The sequence below is a fragment of the Zosterops lateralis genome (genome assembly GCF_965231275.1).
Source record: "Zosterops lateralis genome assembly, chromosome: 24".
Taxonomy (NCBI): domain Eukaryota; kingdom Metazoa; phylum Chordata; class Aves; order Passeriformes; family Zosteropidae; genus Zosterops; species Zosterops lateralis.
In genome coordinates, this window is record NC_139784.1 from 6,220,015 (window position 1) to 6,237,731 (window position 17,717).

At 30.4% G+C, this 17,717-nt stretch overlaps 1 protein-coding gene and 1 long non-coding RNA gene across 2 annotated transcripts; one reads left to right on the forward strand and one right to left on the reverse strand.

Moving 5' to 3' along the window:
* Window positions 1-998: 998 nt before the first annotated feature.
* On the reverse strand, window positions 999-16,394 carry HOXB9 (homeobox B9). Its single transcript, XM_083877381.1, has 2 exons — window positions 14,654-16,394; window positions 999-5,296 (listed from the first exon to the last, which is right to left on the reverse strand). The coding sequence occupies exons 1-2, from the start codon at window positions 15,168-15,170 to the stop codon at window positions 5,061-5,063; spliced, it is 753 nt and encodes a 250-aa protein (XP_083733507.1). The 5' UTR covers window positions 15,171-16,394; the 3' UTR covers window positions 999-5,060.
* Window positions 7,791-9,338, forward strand: LOC310918507. The gene is made up of 3 exons (XR_014591677.1): window positions 7,791-8,571; window positions 8,655-8,801; window positions 8,884-9,338. It is a non-coding gene; the product is annotated as an uncharacterized lncRNA (long non-coding RNA).
* Window positions 16,395-17,717: the final 1,323 nt, after the last annotated feature.

Here is a 17,717-nt window from a genome sequence, read left to right on the forward strand (position 1 = left end):
GGGTTTTTGGGGTTTTTTTGGGTTTTTTTTTCTTCTTCTCAGAAGTTTTTCCTTAGTCGGGAGGGAGATTAAAGAGAGAAAAGTCAAAAAAAAAAATAAAATCCAGGCGGAGTTTTTTCCCTTCAGGCCGGGGCGGGAATAAAGAGAAGAAAACTCCAAAAAATAACAAATAAAAAGGCAAAAAAAGCCAAAAAATTACAAATAAAAAGGCAAAAAAATTAATTAAAAATTGAAAAACTCACCCAGAGATCCAAACCCTCCAATTTTTAATATTCAAACTGATATTATTAATTAATAATAATAATAAATTAAGAAGTTCTGGAAGTTTGGGCGGGACCAGGGAGCACTTGCTGCTCCAGAGGGGAATTTTTTTTTTGCTTCTTCTTGAGCCAATTTTTTAAAATTTAAACCCAAAATAAAACCTTAAAATAAAAATAATAAAAGAGGAAAAGGTGAAAAGAAAAAGGGAATATTTGGGGTGAAAAGGGAAAGGGAATATTTGGGGGTAAAGGGATAGAAAATAATGACAAAACGCTTTTTGTTGTGTCTAAAATTGATTTTTTTGTGGTTTTTTTTATTTATTCTGGAGCATTAAAACATCTCTGGAACAAGAAAATACATCGGGGCTGATGCTACAGAAAAAAAAAGACCAAAAAATTCTCTTTTTTTTTTTATTTTTTTTCTTAATTTCCTAATAAAATCATCTAAACAATTCTTCAATTCTGCTCTCAAAGAACATTTTTTTTTATTATTTTTATTTTTATTATCGTCGTCTTAAAAATAATCTGCTTTTTTTTTTACCACAATTCTAAGGAGAAAGTGAAGGAAAACTCGTTTCTGAATCCCCGGTGGCCGATTGGGAAAAAAAATTGAGGAAAAAGTGGAAAAAAATCTGGAAAAATTAAAATAATGAGGAAATTTTGGGGGGGAAAAATCATCGAATTTTTTGAGGAGATTCAAAACCAAACGTGGAAAAATCTCGCCCAGCTCGAAGATAATTTTATTTTTATTTTATTTTATTTTATTTTATTTTATTTTATTTTATTTTATTTCATTTTATTTCATTTCATTTTATTTCATTTCATTTTATTTTATTTCATTTTATTTTATTTCATTTAATTTCATTTCATTTCATTTTTATTTTATTTTATTTTATTTTTATTTTGATTTTATTTTAAAATAAATCAGCCTTTAGAGAAACCGTCCCGCTGCCACCAAAAAAGCCTCAAAAATTTGAATTATTTTGATTTTTTAATTCGATTTTTTAAACTCAAAGCAAAGTTTGGTGGCGCTGAACTTTCCTCCGGCAGCGAAAGGGTTAAATTTGGGCCAGAAAAAAAGTTTTTAAAGTTTTAAAAAAGTCCTGAGCATTAAAAAATAAAATAAAAATAATAAAAATAACCCCAAAATCACAATAATTTTAATGGGGAAAGACCTTAAAACCTTCAGGTCTTTTTTTTTTTTTTTTTTTTTTTTTTTTTTTGTGGAGGGGAAGATAATTTTAATTTTTTAATTTTTTTAACTCTTTTTTTAATTTTTAACCCTTTTTTTTAATTTTTAACCCTTTTTTTAAAGGATTTTGCAGCGGAAATTTCAAGGGTTTTATCTCAATATCTCGGAGGGAGAAAAAAAAACAGAAAAAAAAAAGAGAAAAAATGCAGGAAAAGTTTCAAAAAAATGTAAATTTTTTCCCTATCTCGGTTTCCCCAGAGCTGCTGATAAAAAGTTTGGCCGGAGAAAAACAGATTCGCGCTGGTTCCTTCAGATAAACAGGAAAAAAATGGAATTTTTGGGGTTTTTTTGGTTTTTTTTTTTCCATCTCCTCATTCAAACGAGACGCTTTTCCCCCTCGGGATCTTAAAATTAAATTTTAAAAAAAGATTTATTTATATTTTTTTTTCTTGGGTTTTTTTTTTTTTTTCCTGTTTCTTTTTCCTCTTTTTTTTTTTTTTTTTTTTTTTTTTTTTTTTTTTTTTTTTTTTTTGGTTTTTTAGGGTTTTTTTTTAATTTTTAAACTGGTTAAAAAAAAAAAAAAAGGAAAAATTGAAATTTTTTTTTTTTAAATAATAAAAATAATAATTAAAATTATTTCCAAGCCACAGTGGAGACAGAAATTAAACGAGTTCCCAGCACCGAACACGACACGAACACGGGTCACAAAACCACAAAAAATACACAAAAAATACAAAAATTACAAAAAACAGCCACGAGTGAACTAAACCCGCCCCTCCCTCCCCAAAAATACCCCCAAAATTATCTTTACAGAGATAAAAAAATCCCCCAAAATCCCGCCCGGGTGGGGTTTTTATGGGATGAGGATGAAGAAATTAAAAAAAAAAAAAAATTAATTTTTTTTTTATTTTCCTTGGGGATATTTTGGTGAAAAAAAAAAAAAAAAAACCCTAAAAAAATCCTCTCAAGGGTCGCCCAAAGGAGATTCAAGTATTCAAAAATAATAAAAAAGGGGAGGGAATTAAAAATAAAATAAAAATTTTAAATTAAAAATAAATAAAATTAAAATAAAATAAAAAAGAATAAGAATAAGAATAAAAACAAAAACAAAAATAAAAATAAAAATAAAAATAAAAATAAAAGCAAAAATAAAAATAAAAATAAAAATAAAAATAAAAACAAAAATAAAAATAAGAAAAAGAATAAGAATAAAAATGAAAATAAAATTAAAATTAAAATTAAAATTAAAAATACAAGCCCAGGTTGGGATTTTGGCAGTTTTTTTATCTCTGCAGCAGCTCCAGGAAAAAAAAAATCATAAAATAAAAGTCCAAAAAAAAAAAAAAAATCCACAATAAATTATAAATATCTAAAGCTAAAAAAACCCACAGCGCCCTCCCTGATCGCTCCACTAAAGGTAGTTTTTCATTTTTATTATTCATTTTTATTGGTTTTTTTATGAGTTTTGCTTCTTTTTTTCCTTTTTTTTTTCTTTTTTTTTCCTTTTGTTTTCCTTTTTTTCCTTTTGTTTTCCTTTTTTCCCTTTTTTTCCTTTTTTTCCTTTTTTTTCCCTTTTTTTTTCCTTTTTTTCCCCTTTTTTCCTTTTTTTTCCTTTTTTTTTCCCCTTTTTTTTCCTTTTTTTTTTTTTCTTTTTTTTTTTAATTATTATAATTTTTTTTTCTAGAAAATCCCATTTTTTCCTCTTCTCTAAAAAGTCAAGAAAAAGTTCCCGGTGGTTTTTCCACCCCCTTTTATTATTTTTCCTCAATAATTTACAGCCCAAATCTCCCCCCTTTTCTCTTATTTCTCCTTCCCAGTACAAAATTACCAAAAAAATTCAATTTTTTTTGGCTTTTCCAGCCCAAAAAAACTCCCCAAAAACTTTTCCGAGTTTTTTCCACCAATGGAAATTTTGGGTTAAAAAAATGAGAAAAAAAAGTGAAATAAAGTGGAAAAAAAAAGGGGAAAAAATCCAAATTTTGGGGAGAATTTTTAATGATTTGTTGGGTGTAATTAAAAGTGAAGTTTTAATGATTTTTTTTTTACTTGGAGTTTAATTAAATCTTCCGGATTTGGGGCCACTTTGGGAGGGATTTTGAGGATTAAAAAATAATAAAAATAAAAATTTTTAGGGGGGGAAAAATCAATTTTTTCTTTTTTGGGAAAAAAAACCTCAAAATAATTTTTGGGGAGAAAAAAAAAGGAGATTTGGGCTGATTTTGCTTTTTTTTTTTTGCGAGGAATAAAGTGAATAAAAAAAAAGGAGAAAAAGTTGTTCTGACGGGAGAGTTTGTGCTGCTTTTGAAAACAAAAAATGGGGAAAAAAACTCAAAAAAAGAGAAATAAACTTCAAAAAAAAGAGAAATAAACCTCCAAAAAAAGACAAATAAATCCCAAAAAGGAGCTGAACTTCCCTCCAAGATTATTTTAAAAACATTTTAAAATAAAAGAGAATAAAATAATCAAAAACTTGAACAAATTCCCACCTTGACTTTTGACCCACTTTTCCCCACCAAACCCCAACAGAGACAGAAAAAAAAATTTAAAAAAATTAAAAAAAAATTGAAAAAAAAATTTTAAGAAATTCAAATTTTCGGCTTTTTTTTCTCATTCTAAAACAAAATAAAAGAATCAAGAACTTGACCAAATTCCCACCTGATTTTTGAACCACTTTTTCCCACCAATCCCCAACAGAAACAGAAAAAAAAAAAAAAAAACCTAAAAAAAAAATTTTAAAAAATTCAAAATTTCCGCTTTTTTTTTTTTCTTTTATTCTTTCCCCTGTTCTTTGTTCATTTTCTTCATTTTCATGCGGCGGTTTTGGAACCAGATTTTCACTTGTCTCTCGCTGAGGTTTGGAGCCACTTTTCCCCACCACCCCCAAAAGAGACAGAAAAAAAAAAATTAAAAAAAAATTTTAAAAATTTAAAAAAATTTTAAAAAATTTTAAAAAAATTCAAATTTTCGGCTGCTTTTTTCTCATTCTAAAACAGAATAAAAGAATCAAGAACTTGAACAAATTCCCACCCTGATTTTTGAACCACTTTTTCCCCACCAACCCCCAACAGAGAGAGAAAAAATATTAAAAAAAAAATTAAATAAAATTTTAAAAATTCAAAATTTCGGCTTTTTTTTCCCTCATTCTAAAACAGAATAAAAGAATCAAGAACTTGAACAAATCCCCACCTGATTTTTGAACCACTTTTTCCCCACCAACCCCCAAAAGAAAAAAAAAAATTAAAAAAATTAAAAAAAAAATTTAAAATTCAAATTTTCGGCTTTTTTTCCTCATTCTAAAACAGAATAAAAGAATCAAGAACTTGAACAAATCCCCACCTGATTTTTGAACCACTTTTTCCCCCACCAACCCCCAAAAGAAAAAAAAAAAAAATATTAAAAAAATTAAAAAAAAAATTTAAAAATTCAAATTTTCGGCTTTTTTCCCTCATTCTACAACAGAATAAAAGAATCAAGAACTTGAACAAATTCCCCACCGTGATTTTTGAACCACTTTTTCCCCACCAACCCCCAAAAGAAAAAAAAAAAAAATTAAAAAAATTAAAAAAAAATTTAAAAAATTCAAATTTTCTGCTTTTTTTTTTTTTCTTTTATTCTTTTCCTTGTTCTTTATTCATTTTCTTCATTTTCATGCGGCGGTTTTGGAACCAGATTTTCACTTGTCTCTCGCTGAGGTTGAGCAGCGCCGCCACCTCGTGCCGCCGCTCCCGGCTCAGGTACATGTTGAATAAAAATTCCTTTTCCAATTCCAGCGTTTGGTATTTGCTGTACGGGCAGCGCTTCTTCCGCGACGAGCGCGCCTGGAGCCAGCTGCCCGCGGGGTTACCTGCGGAAAAAAATAATAAAAAAAAAAAGAATAAAATTGAAGAAAAATCTAAATTTTTAGGGTTTTTATTAAGGGGAAAAATTAAGTTTTTAAAGGGAAAAAACCTAGGGTTTTTTATTCATTTTTTTAAATTTTAGTTTGATTTTTTTTTTTAGATTGAAGGTAATTTCAGAATTAATTATTTTTTTTTTAATCTGAATTTTTTTTTAGATTGGAATTAGTTTGAAATGAAGAATTTTTTGAAAAATTTAATTTGAATTAATGATAAATTCAAATGGAATAGATTTGGTTGGCTGTGAAAAAAGGGGGGGGGGAGGGAATAAAATTAAAAATATAGAAGGGAAAGTTAAATTTTTAAGGTTTTTTTAAAGGGGAAAAAATTGAGGGTTTTTGTGATTTTTAAAAAAATTTAAACTGATTTTTTTTTTGATTGAAATTGATTTGAAATTGATTTGAAATTGACAATAAAGGTTTTTAAGAAATGGAAGAAAAAATTAAGTTTTAAAGGGTTTTTTAAAGGGGAAAAAATTAGGGGTTTTTGTAATTAAAAAAAATTTATTTGGAAATTTTTAGATTGAAATTGACAATAAAAGTTAAAAAATGGAAGGAAAAATTAAATTTTTCGGGTTTTTTTTTCTTTTTTTTTTTGGAGGGGGAATAATTAATTAATTAATGTTAAATATTTTTTGTCCAATTTTTTTTTTTAGATGGAAATTGATAATGAAAGTTTACAAAATGAAAGGAAAAATTAAAATTTTAAGAGTTTTTTAAAGGGGAAAAAATAGGGGGTTTTATAATGTTTTTTTAATATTAGTTTGATTTTTTTAGATTGAAATTGATTTGAAATTTGTTTGAAATTGACAATAAAAGTTTAAAAAATAGGAAGGAAAAATTAAGTTTTTAGGGTGGGTTTTTTTTAAGAAGAAAAAATAATTAATTTTTTTTAGTTGGATTTTTAAAATTAGAATTAATTTAAAATTGAGAATTTTTGAAAGTTTTAATTTGAATTTCATGGTGAATTCAAATGGAAGAGATTTGAATAATGATAAGTTCAAAGAGGTTGGCTGTGAAAAAAGGGGGAAAAAAGGGCATAAAATTGAAAATATGGAAGGAAAAATTAAGTTTTTTAGGGTGTTTTTTAAGGGGATTTCTTTTAATTTTTTTTTTTAGATGGAAATTGATAATAAAAGTTTAAAAAGTGGAAGGAAAATTTAAGTTTTTAAGGTTATCTTTTTGAGGGGAAAAATTAATTAGTTATTTTTTTTTTTTAGATTGAAATTGATTGGAAATTGATCGGTTTTTTTGAAAAAAAATTGATTTGAGTTAATGATAAATTGAACTGGAATAGATTTGAATAATGATGAGTTCAAAGGCGTTGACTGCGAAATAAAAAAAATTCATAAAAGTTTAAAAAATTGAAGGAAAAATTAAGTTTTTAAGGGTTTGTTTAAGGGGAAAAAATTAGGGGTTTTTATAATTTTTTTAAAAATTTAGTTTTAAATTTTTAGTTTGAAATTGATTTGAAATGGACAATAAATTTAAAAAAATGGAAGGAAAATTAAGTTTTTAAGGGTAAAAATTTAATTTGAATTAATAATAAATTCAAATTGAATACATTTGAATAGTAATGAATTCAAAAGGGGTTGGCTGCGGGGAGAAAAAAAAAGGAGGAAAAATTAAAATAAAATTAAAATATAAGTGGCAGAAATTAAGTTTTTAGTGGGTTTTATTTGGGGGGGGGTTGGATTTTTTTGGGGCGGTTTTTGGAGTTTTGGGGGGGTTTTGGGGGGTATTTTTTGGGTTATTTTGGGGTTTTAGATGGGGTTTTTTGGGGGTTTTTTTTAGGTTGTTTTGGGGTTTTTTTTGTTGTTTTGGGGTTTTGGGTGGGGTTTTTTGGGTGGTTTTTTGGGGGTTTTTTTGGTGGTTTTTTGGTAGGTTTTTTTGGGATGTTTTGGAGTTTTGGGGTTTTGTTTCTTTGTTTGTTTTGGGGTTGTTTTGGTGGTTTTTTGGGGGGATTTGTTTCTTTGTTTGGGTTTGTTTTGGTTTTTGAGCGTTTTTATGTTTGTGGGTTTTTTGTGGGTTTTTTTTTTTTAAGTTTTATTTCTGTTTGTTTTTTGGTTTTTTGTGGGTTTTTTGTGGGTTTTTTTTTTTTAAGTTTTATTTCTGTTTGTTTTTTGGTTTTTTGTGGGGTTTTTTGTGGTGTTTTTTTTTTAGGTTTTGGGGGTTTTTGTGGGGGGGGGTTGTTGTTGTTTGTTTTTCTTGGTGTTTTTGTTTGTTTGTTTGTTTGTTTTTGTTTTTGGAGTTTTTTCCCCAAGGAAAAATATAAATACATAAATAAATAAATTTAAATTATAATTTTTTTTATATATATCTCCATATCTTCATATTTATCTATCTATACATATACATCTATATATTATCTTATCTATATATATAAAATATATATTATATAGATATATATACACATATAAATAAATATATATATATATACACACACATGTATATATATATTTAATTGTTTTTTAATTGCATTGTTGGATGTTTGGGGTGAATTCCCAGCTGAGTGATGAGCTCGGAGTTGGTGAAAAGGAGAAAAAATAATAATTAAAAAAAATAAACCAAACCCAGACAAAACCCCAAACAAACCAAAACAAACGAGCAAATTAAAGTCACCCAAACAAAAATAAAACATCCAAAAGAAGACACACCCTCCCAAAAAAACCCAAAATAATAATAATTTAAAAACCCAAACACACCCCAAAAAATAAAATAATAATTTAAAAATCCAAAAATCCAAAAATATCCCCCCAAAATAAAATAATAATTATTTTAAAACCCCAAAAATACCCTCCCAAAAAATAAAATAATAATAATTATTAAAAAACCCAAAAATAACCCCCCAAATTGGGGGGTCAGGGGGGGATTTGAGGGTGTCCACACAAATTTTGGGGGAATTTTGGGGGTTTTGGGTGAATTTTTTAGAGTTTTGAGTGAATTTCTGCAGATTTTGGGTGATTTTTTTAGAGTTTTGTGTGGATTTTTGAGGGTTTGGGTCAATTTCTGGGAGTTTTGGGTGATTTTTTTGAGGGTTTGGGATGAATTTCTGAGGGTTTTTAGTGAAATTTTGAGGGTTTGGGTGAATTTTTGAGGATTTTGGGTGAATCTCTGCAGGTTTTGTGTGAATTTCTGGGAGTTTTTAATGAATTTTTGAGCATTTGGGTGATTTTTTGAGAGTTTTGAGTGAATTTTTGAGGATTTTGGGTGAATTTCTGGGGGTTTTAGTGAAATTTTGAGGATTTGGGTGATTTTTTGAGAGTTACGAGTGAATTTTTGAGGGTTTTGCGTGAATTTCTTCGAGTTTTGAGTGAATTTCTGCAGGTTTTGGGTAAATTTTTGAGGGTTTTGGGTCAATTTCTGGCAGTTTGGGGTGATTTTTTTGAGGGTTTTGAGTGAATTTTTGAGGGTTTTGGGTGAATTTCTGGGGAGTTGGGGGGAAATTCTGCAGGTTTGGGTGAATTTCTGAGGGTTTTTAGTGAATTTTTGAGGGTTTGGGTGAATTTCTGCGTGTTTTGAGTTAATTTCTGCAGGTTTTGGGTGATTTTTTGAGAGTTTTGAGTGACTTTTTGAGGATTTTGGGTTAATTTCTGTGGGTTTGGGGTGAAATTTTGAGGGTTTGGGTGAAATTTTGAGGGGTTTGGTTCATTTTTTGAGGGTTTTGGGTGAATTTTTGAGGGGTTTGGGTGAATTTCTGGGAGTTTTGGGTGAATTTTTGAGAGTTTTGGGGAAAATCCTGCAGGTTTGGGGTGAATTTCTGCAGGTTTTGAGTGAATTTTTGAGGGGTTTGGGGTGAATTCTTGAGGTTTTGGGTGAACTTCTGCCTATTTTGGATTAAATTCTGGGAGTTTTGGGTGAATTTCTGTGGCTTTTGGGTGAATTTTTGAGGGTTTTGGGCTCCTGAGAGTTTTTGGAGGCGTCCTGAGGTTTTTGGCTCAATTTCTGTAGGTTTTGGGTGAATTTCTGAGGGTTTTGGGTTAATTTGTGCAGGTTTTGGGTTATTTTTGCAGGTTTTAGGTGAATTTCAGGGGGGGTTGGGTGAATTTCTGCTCCTTTTAGGTGAATTCCTGCCTGTTCTGGATTAATTTCTGTGAGTTTTGGGTTAATTTTTGCAGGTTTTGGGTGAATTTCTGAGGCTTTTGAGTGAATTTCTGTCTGTTTTGGGTCAATTTCTGTGGGTTTTGAGTGAATTTCTGGGGGATTTGGGTGAATTTGTGGGGGTTTTGGGTCAATTTCTGCTCCTTTTGGGTTCATTTCTACTTATTTTGGGGGTACCCTGAGGGTTTTGGGGCGAATTTCTGTGGGTTTGGGGTGAATTTCTGCAGGTTTTGGGTTAATTTCTGCCTGTTTTGGGTCCACCCTGAGAATTTTGAGTTATTTCTGCTTGTTTTGGGGTAATTTCTGGAGGTTTGAGGTTAATTTTTGCTTGTTTTGGGTGAATTTCTGCAGGTTTTGAGTTAATTTCTGCAGGTTTTGGGTGAATTTCTGTGGGTTTTGGGTCCACCCTGAGACTTTTGAGTTATTTCTGCCTGTTTTGGGTGAATTTCTGGAGGTTTGAGGTTAATTTTTGCTTGTTTTGGGTGAATTTCTGCAGGTTTTGGGTGAATTTCTGCAGGTTTTGGGTGAATTTCTGCAGGTTTTGAGTTAATTTTTGCTTGTTTTGGGTGAATTTCTGCACGTTTTGAGTTAATTTCTGCAGGTTTTGGGTGCACCCCAGTGGTTTTTTTTTCCATCTCCACATTCCACACAAACAAACCTCTCCCCTCAAAAAAAAAAAAAAACCAAACAAAAAAAAAACCCCAAATAAATCACATTTTTTCCACATTTTTCCCAGGATTTTCTCCCCCAGCCCCTCGTGCAGGGAGCGGAAATCTGGAGGAGCTTTTCCTAAACAAACACTGATAACTTTTTAAATTTTTTTGTGCAATCTGGGCAAAAAAAAAATCCCTAAAAAATCCCTTTCTGGCGGCCATAAAACTCCTCTGGGAGCTGCAGCCGCAGGTCTGGACAGTGTCACCCCTTTGCCAGCAGCCAAAAAATAAATAAATAAAAATTAAACAAAAACTATAAATAAAATAAAAAAAAATTAAAAATAAAAAATAAATAAAAAATAAATAAATAAAATAGATAAAATAAATAAAATAAATACAATAAATGAAATAGATAAAATAAATACAATAAATAAAATAGATGAAATAAATAAAATAAATAATACAATAAATAAAATAGATAAAATAAATAAAATAAATATAATAAATTAAATAAATACAATAAATAAAATAGATAAAATAAATACAATAAATAAAATAGATAAAATAAATAAAATAAAGACAATAAATACAATAAATACAATAAATACAATAAAGACAATAAATACAATAAATAAAATAAATAAAATAAATACAATAAAGACAATAAATACAATAAATAAAAAAATAAATAAAATAAATAAAATAAATACAATAAATACAATAAATACAATAAATAAAATAAATAAAATAATAAAAAAAAATAAAAGCCGCGTGGGAAAAGAAAAAAAAGGAAATTTTTTGTGTTTTTTCTATGGGAATAAACGGAATTTTGGGATTAAAACCCGCCCTGTTCTCACAAGAGACTCAAAGTGATAAAAATCTCACCCCAAAGTGGTTTTAGTGCCAATAATGGGAGTTTTCACCCAAATCTGGGGCGGGGAGGAGGAAAAAACGGAGGGAAAACACAAATTCCTGAGTTTTATTTCCCTTTTCCTCCCCTGGAATTGCGGCCGGAGCCAGAAACCCCCAGAGCCATTAAATGAGAAATTTACAATTATAACCATTATAAATTCACACACACAGGAAAAAATAAAAATAAATTAAATATTTCAAATAACAATAATAATAAAATAATAAATTCAACAACAATCCGGTTCATTTTCCCCTTGTAAATCCCCTTTAAAAATTTTTTTTTTTTTTTTTTTGCTATTTTTTTTCAGGTAATTGACCGGCTGGAAAATGTAAAATTAAATATTCAAGAGGAGGAAAAAGCTGTTAATAATTGATGCTGTTAATCCTCTAATGGCAGCCAAAGGTTCAGCTTCAGAAAGGGGGGTTGATTTTATTTTATTTTATTTTATTTTTTGTCGTTAAAATAGATTTTTGGGTCGTTAAAATAGATTTTTAGATGTGGAGATTTTTAATATTTTTGCTGAGGGGAAAGGGATGGGGAGAGGTCCTGGCACTTCTTTATTTTATTTTATTTTATTTTATTTTATTTTATTTTATTTTATTTTACTTTACTTTACTTTATTTTACTTTATTTTATTTTATTTTATTTTACTTTATTTTATTTTATTTTATTTTATTTTATTTTATTTTACTTTATTTTATTTTATTTTATTTATTTTATTTTATTTTATTTTATTTTATTTTACTTTACTTTACTTTATTTTACTTTATTTTATTTTACTTTACTTTACTTTGCCTTACTTTACTTTATTTATATTTTATTTTATTCTATTTTATTCTATTTTATTTTATTTTTAAATACTTTTTTAAACTTTATTTTCCTTTACTTTACTTTACTTCACTTTATTTTACTTTATTTTATTTCCCTTTTTTTTATTTCCTTTTATTTTACTTTATTTTATTTTTTATTTTATTTCCTTTAAAATCCAGGAAAAAAAAATTAAAAGCTTCCAGGCAGGGGATTCATTAGGGAGAAACACTCGGGGAAAAAAATAAATAAAATAATAATAAATAATAACGGGAAGATTCGCGGAAATGGAATTTCGGCCTCAGCCCTGGCAGGATCTCAAGGCCAACCTTAAATTAAATTATTATTTTAAAAACCCACATCGCGCCCACTTTGGCGCCTTTAAAAGCGATTTTTATTTATTTTTTCTGGGCCAAAAAAATTCTCAAAGTTGGATTTTAAGGCTCTGGGAGCACAAAAATCCGGGTGTTTATTTATTTTATTTTACTTTACTTTACTTTTATTTTATTTTATTTCATTTTATTTAATTTCATTTTATTTTATTTTATTTATTTTATTTTGTTTTGTTTTGTTTTGTTTTGTTTTATTTTATTTTATTTTACTTTACTTTACTTTTACTTTACTTTACTTTACTTTTATTTTATTTTATTTTACTTTATTTTATTTTACTTTATTTTATTTTTATTTTATATTTTATTTTATTTTATTTTACTTTATATATTATTTTATATTTTATTTTATTTTATTTTATTTTATTTTATATTTTATTTTATTTTATTTTACTTTATTTTATTTATATTTTATTTTATTTTATTTTATTTTATTTTATTCATTTCCCCCCGGCCATGCAGCGCCCGGCTTGAGTTTGTTCTGGATTTGTGCCCAGCACAACAGAAAAGAACTTTTCTTTTTCTTTTTTCGGGCGCCGGGGAGAGTTAAGTGATTGTAGGGGAAAAAAAAAAAAATGAAAATAAATTAAAATAAAAATTAAAAAAAAAAGGCACCAGAACATCAAGAAACCGCCAGGAGGGAAGAGAATATTTTGTTTTTAGCGTGAAAGAAGAAAAAAAAAAGTTTATTTAAAGGGGAAAAATATGGGCGGGGAGCAATGTTGGAAAAATTCGGATTTTTCGGGAAAAAATTAAAAATATTTCCCAGGAAATTGTCACTTTTCAACTGAGAACCGGCCAGGGGTGAAAATCCGCTTTTCCCTCCCTCCAACCCTCAAATTATTATTATTATTAATAATAATAATATTAATAACATTAACTATTTTCCAGATCAATTATCCTTATTATTATTATTATTTTTAAAAAAAATCAATTTAAAAGGTGGAAAAAGGCGCCTCAAATGGCAGAAAAATAAAAACTGGAATTTCTGTATCTCCCCGAACCGACAAAATTACAAATAAAACTCGACATAAAAACTGATCTAAAAACCGATATAAAAGCGATAAAAACCAGATATAAAATAGATATAAAACAGAAATAAAAAACGATATAAAACAGATATAAAATCCGATATAAAACCTAATTAACTCCCCGGCACTTCCCTCCCTCTTTCTCTTTATTTTCCCTTTTTTTATTTTATAAACTGGCCCAGGAAAGTGACTTTGAAATCTTCGCCCCCGCCTTTAATAAACAAACAATTAACGGCGCAAATCAACGCGCCGGGGCCGGGGAAAAAATAAAAAAATCCGCGCAAAAAGCGCGGAACCTCCGCGGGAACTTTTTTCCCTGAGATTCCTCATTTTTTACTCCCTTTTATCCTTTTTTTTTTTTCCTTTTCCCCCCTTTCCCCCCCTTTTTTTTTCCCTTTTCCCCCCACTATTTTCCTTTTTTCCGCCTTTTTTCTCCCCTTTTCTCATTTTTTCCCTTTTTTTCCCCTTCTTTCCCCTCTTTTTTTCCCTTTTTTCCCCCTTTTCTCCTCTTTTCCCAATGTTTTCCCCTTTTCCTCCCTTTTTTCCCACTTTTTCTCTCTTTTCCCCCTTTTTTCCTCTTTTTCTCTCTTTTCCTCCCTTTCCCCCTTTTTTCCCCCCATTTTTCCTCCTTTGCCTCAATTTCCACCCCTTTTTTTTGCCTCTTTTTCCCCCTTTTTTCCTTTTCTCCCCCTTTTTTCCCTTTTTCTCTTTTTTCCTCTTTTTCTCCCCCTTTCCCCCCTTTTTTTTCCTCTTTTTTTCCCCCCATTTTTCCTGTTTTCCCCTTTTTCCCCTTTCCCCCCTTTTCCCCCTCTTTTTTTCCCCTTTTTTCCTCTTTCCCCCCTTTTTTCTCCCCATTTTTTCCTCTTCACCCCCTTTCCCCCTCCTTTTTCCCCTTTCCCCCCTTTTTTCACCCCATTTTTCCCCTTTTCCCCCTTTTTTTCTCCCCCTTTTTCCCATTTTTTCCCATTTTTCCCAATTTTTTCCCATTTTTTTTCCCATTTTTCCCCCTTTTCCGCTCACTCTCATTGCCCTGTGTGTCCTCAGCTCCCTCCTCGCTCCTCCAGCTTTTTGTCCTTCCCTGTTTCCCTTTTTAAACCGCTGGATTTTCTCCTCTTTTTTTTTTTTTTATTATTATTATTTATTTCCATTTCCCCGCACAGACAATGCCCGTCCCCTCCCCTCCTCTTCAACCAGCCGAGACTTTTTATTTCTCTTTTTATCCCCCCCTTGTTTTTATTATTTCTCCCTCCTTTTCCTTTTTTTCCTCAACTTTCCCCTCCAGCATTGTGTGTCCCACCCTCCCCTTTTAGTCCATTTTTATTATTTTATTCCTATTTTTATTGCGCCTTTTACTCCCTTTTCCCTTTAAAAACATCCCCCCCAGCACTTTTATTTTTATTATTATCACTTACTTTGATCTGTCCCGTCTTTGTCTCGGCTTCCTTCACACCCTTTATTGTCCTGGAAGGCGGCGGGGCCCCTGGGGCCGGGGGCGACCCCCAGCCCGTCCCTTCCCACCGCGGGATCCGCCTGCAAATTGGGATTTTTGGGGATGTTTTCAGCCCGGCCCAGCAGAGGTTCGGCCTTGACGGGGTTCGGATGGTTCTGGTGGCGGGGAGCGGGTTCCAACCAGCGGAAAAAGCGATTTTCGGGCGGGTTTTGGGGCGGGATGTAGGGCGGGTACGCGGCCCCCGGGTGCGGGTTCAGAGCGCTCCAAGATGCCCCAAAAACCGGAGGTTTGGGCTGGAAACTGCACGAGGGAAATTCCAAATGTTCGCCCTGAGAGCCCGGACGGGACGAGGAGGAGGAAGAGGAGGAGGAGGAGGAGGGAAAAGGGCCCGAGAATTTGGTGCTGGAAGGGGAATCGTCGCTCTCATGACTTATGATGGAATCCACGTAATAATTGCTCAGGGTGCCCGAGATGGACATGGTCAGGCATCGTATGGGGGGAAAATAAGTGGAAAAATTGGGAAAAAAAGGGGGGAAAAAGTGGGGGAAAAAAGGGGAAATAGGGGGGGAAAAATAGGGGAGAAAAAGGAAAAAAATTGGGGGAAAAAAAGGAAAAATTGGGGAAAAAATTGGGGGAAAAAAAGGGAAAAATAGGGGGAAATTGGGGGCAAAAAAGGAAAATAAATGGGGGGTAAAAGGAAAATAAATGGGGGAAAAAAGAAGGAAAATAAATGGGGGAAATGGGAATAAATGGGGGGAAATAAGGGAAAAAATTGAGAAGGATGGGGAAAAAATAAGGAAAAATAGGGGGGAGAAAAAAAAGAGAGAAGAGGGGGAAGATAGGATGAAAAAAATGGGGAAAAATTAGAAAAAAATTGAAAAAAAATGAAAAAAAAAAAGGGGAAAAAATTGCAAAGAAATTGGAAAAAAAATTGGGAAAAAATTGGAAAAAATTTGAAAAAGTAGGAGGAAAAAATGGGAAAAATTTGGGAAAAAATGAAAAAAAAATTTAGAAAAAAATTAGAAAAAAAATTGAAAAAAATTGGAAAAAATAGGAGGAAAAAACGGGAAAAAATTGGGAAAAATTGAAAAAAAAAATTGGAAAAAATTTGGAAAAAAATCTAAAAAAAATAAGAAAAAATTTGAAATATATATATATATAAATATATATTTTAAAAAACAGCTATAAATTTACACTCCAACTCCTATTTTTTTCCCCTCCAATAGCACCAAGAAGAACTTTCCCCCGGCCCAGCAAGTGCACTTGGGGCTCGGTGTGTGAGCGAATGGTGGGGCCAAGTTTTCTCGGGTTGATAAAGCGTCATTGGGGCCATAAATCACCGGGGGCCGCTCGGGCTGTCAGGCCGCCCTCGCCTTCCCCAATCGGGCCTTGGAGAAATGGCACGGAAATATAAATGGGGAAAAATTAAAGAGTTAAAATAGTAGGGAAAGTTGTGTCTCTGTATTTGGGGGGGTTTGTTCCTTTGGATTTGGGGGGGGTTTGTTCCTTTGCCTTTGGAGAAATGGCAGGAAAATAATAATAGGAGAAAAATTAAATAGTTAAAATAATAGGGAAAGTTGTGTCTCTTTGGGGGGTTTATTCGCTTTACATTTGGAGGGGTTTGTTCCTTTGCCTTTGGAGAAATGGCAGGGAAATAATAATAGGAGAGAAATTAAAGAGTTAAAATAGTAGGGAAAGTTGTGTCTCTGTATTTGGGGGGGTTTGTTTCCTTTGGATTTGGAGAAATGGCAGGGAAATATAATAGGAGAAAAATTAAATAGTTAAATTAAATAGTTAAATTAAAAAATTAAAATAGTAGGGAAAGTTGTGTCTCTTTGGGGGGGGTTTATTCTCTTTGCCTTTGGAGAAATGGCAGGGAAATAATAATAGGGAAAAATTTAAATAGTTAAAATAATAGTGAAAGTTGTGTCTCTTTGGGGGGGTTTATTCCCTTTACCTTTGGGGGGGTTTGTTCCTCTGGATTTGGCAGGGAAATATAATAGGAGAAAAATTAAATAGTTAAAATAGTAGGGAAAGTTGTATCTCTTTGGGGGGGTTTATTTGCTTTACCTTTGGAGAAATGGCAGGGAAATAATAATAGGAAAAAAAATTGAATAGTTAAAATAATAGAAAAAGTTGTATCTCTTTGGGGGATTTATTCGCTTTACCTTTGGGGGGTTTATTCTCTTTGCCTTTGGAGAAATGGCAGGAAAATAATAATAGGAGAAAAATTAAATAGTTAAAATAATAGGGAAAGTTGTGTCTCTTTGGGGGGTTTATTCGCTTTACATTTGGAGGGGTTTGTTCCTTTGGATTTGGAGAAATGGCACGGAAATATAATAGGAGAAAAATTAAATAGTTAAATTAAATAGTTAAATTAAAAAATTAAAATAATAGGGAAAGTTGTGTCTCTTTGGGGGGGTTTATTCTCTTTACCTTTGGGGGGGTTTGTTCCTTTGCCTTTGGAGAAATGGCAGGAAAATAATAATAGGGAAAAATTAAATAATTAAAATAATAGGAAAAGTCGTCCCTCTTTTCTCCAAGTGGGGCAAAGGAGGAGGTTTTGGTGTTTCTACTTTTTTTGTTGCTGTTGTTGTTGGGTTTGTGGTTTGTGGAGTTGGGGGTTTGATGGTGGGAAAATTGAGGGGAGGGGTTGGTGAAGGAGGGGCGGGGATTATTTTATTATTATTATTATTTTATTATTTTTATTATTTTATTTTTATTATTATTTATTTTATTATTATTTTATTATTATTATCTTATTATTATCTTATTATTTCATTATTATTTTATTTTTATATGTATTAGTTTTAGTATTTCATCATTATATTTTATTATTTTTATTTATTTTGATTATTTTTGTTATTTTTATTTATTTTGATTATTTCATTATTTATATTATTTATATTATATTATATTATATTATATTATTATTTTTATTTTTATTATTTTTATTTTTTATTTTTTATTGTTTTATTGTTTTATTTTTATTATTTTATTATTTATATTGTTTCTATTTTTAATTA

What these genes read in the sequence shown, in the direction of transcription:
- HOXB9 (XM_083877381.1), bottom strand. Translation starts at nt 15,170, where the DNA reads ATGTCCATCTCGGGCACCCTGAGCAATTATTACGTGGATTCCATCATA. An exon ending in CAAAGACGGGACAGATCAAA is followed by an intron (nt 5,297 to 14,653) that starts GTAAGTGATAAT and finishes TTTTTTCCGCAG; the next exon opens with GTAACCCCGCGGGCAGCTGG.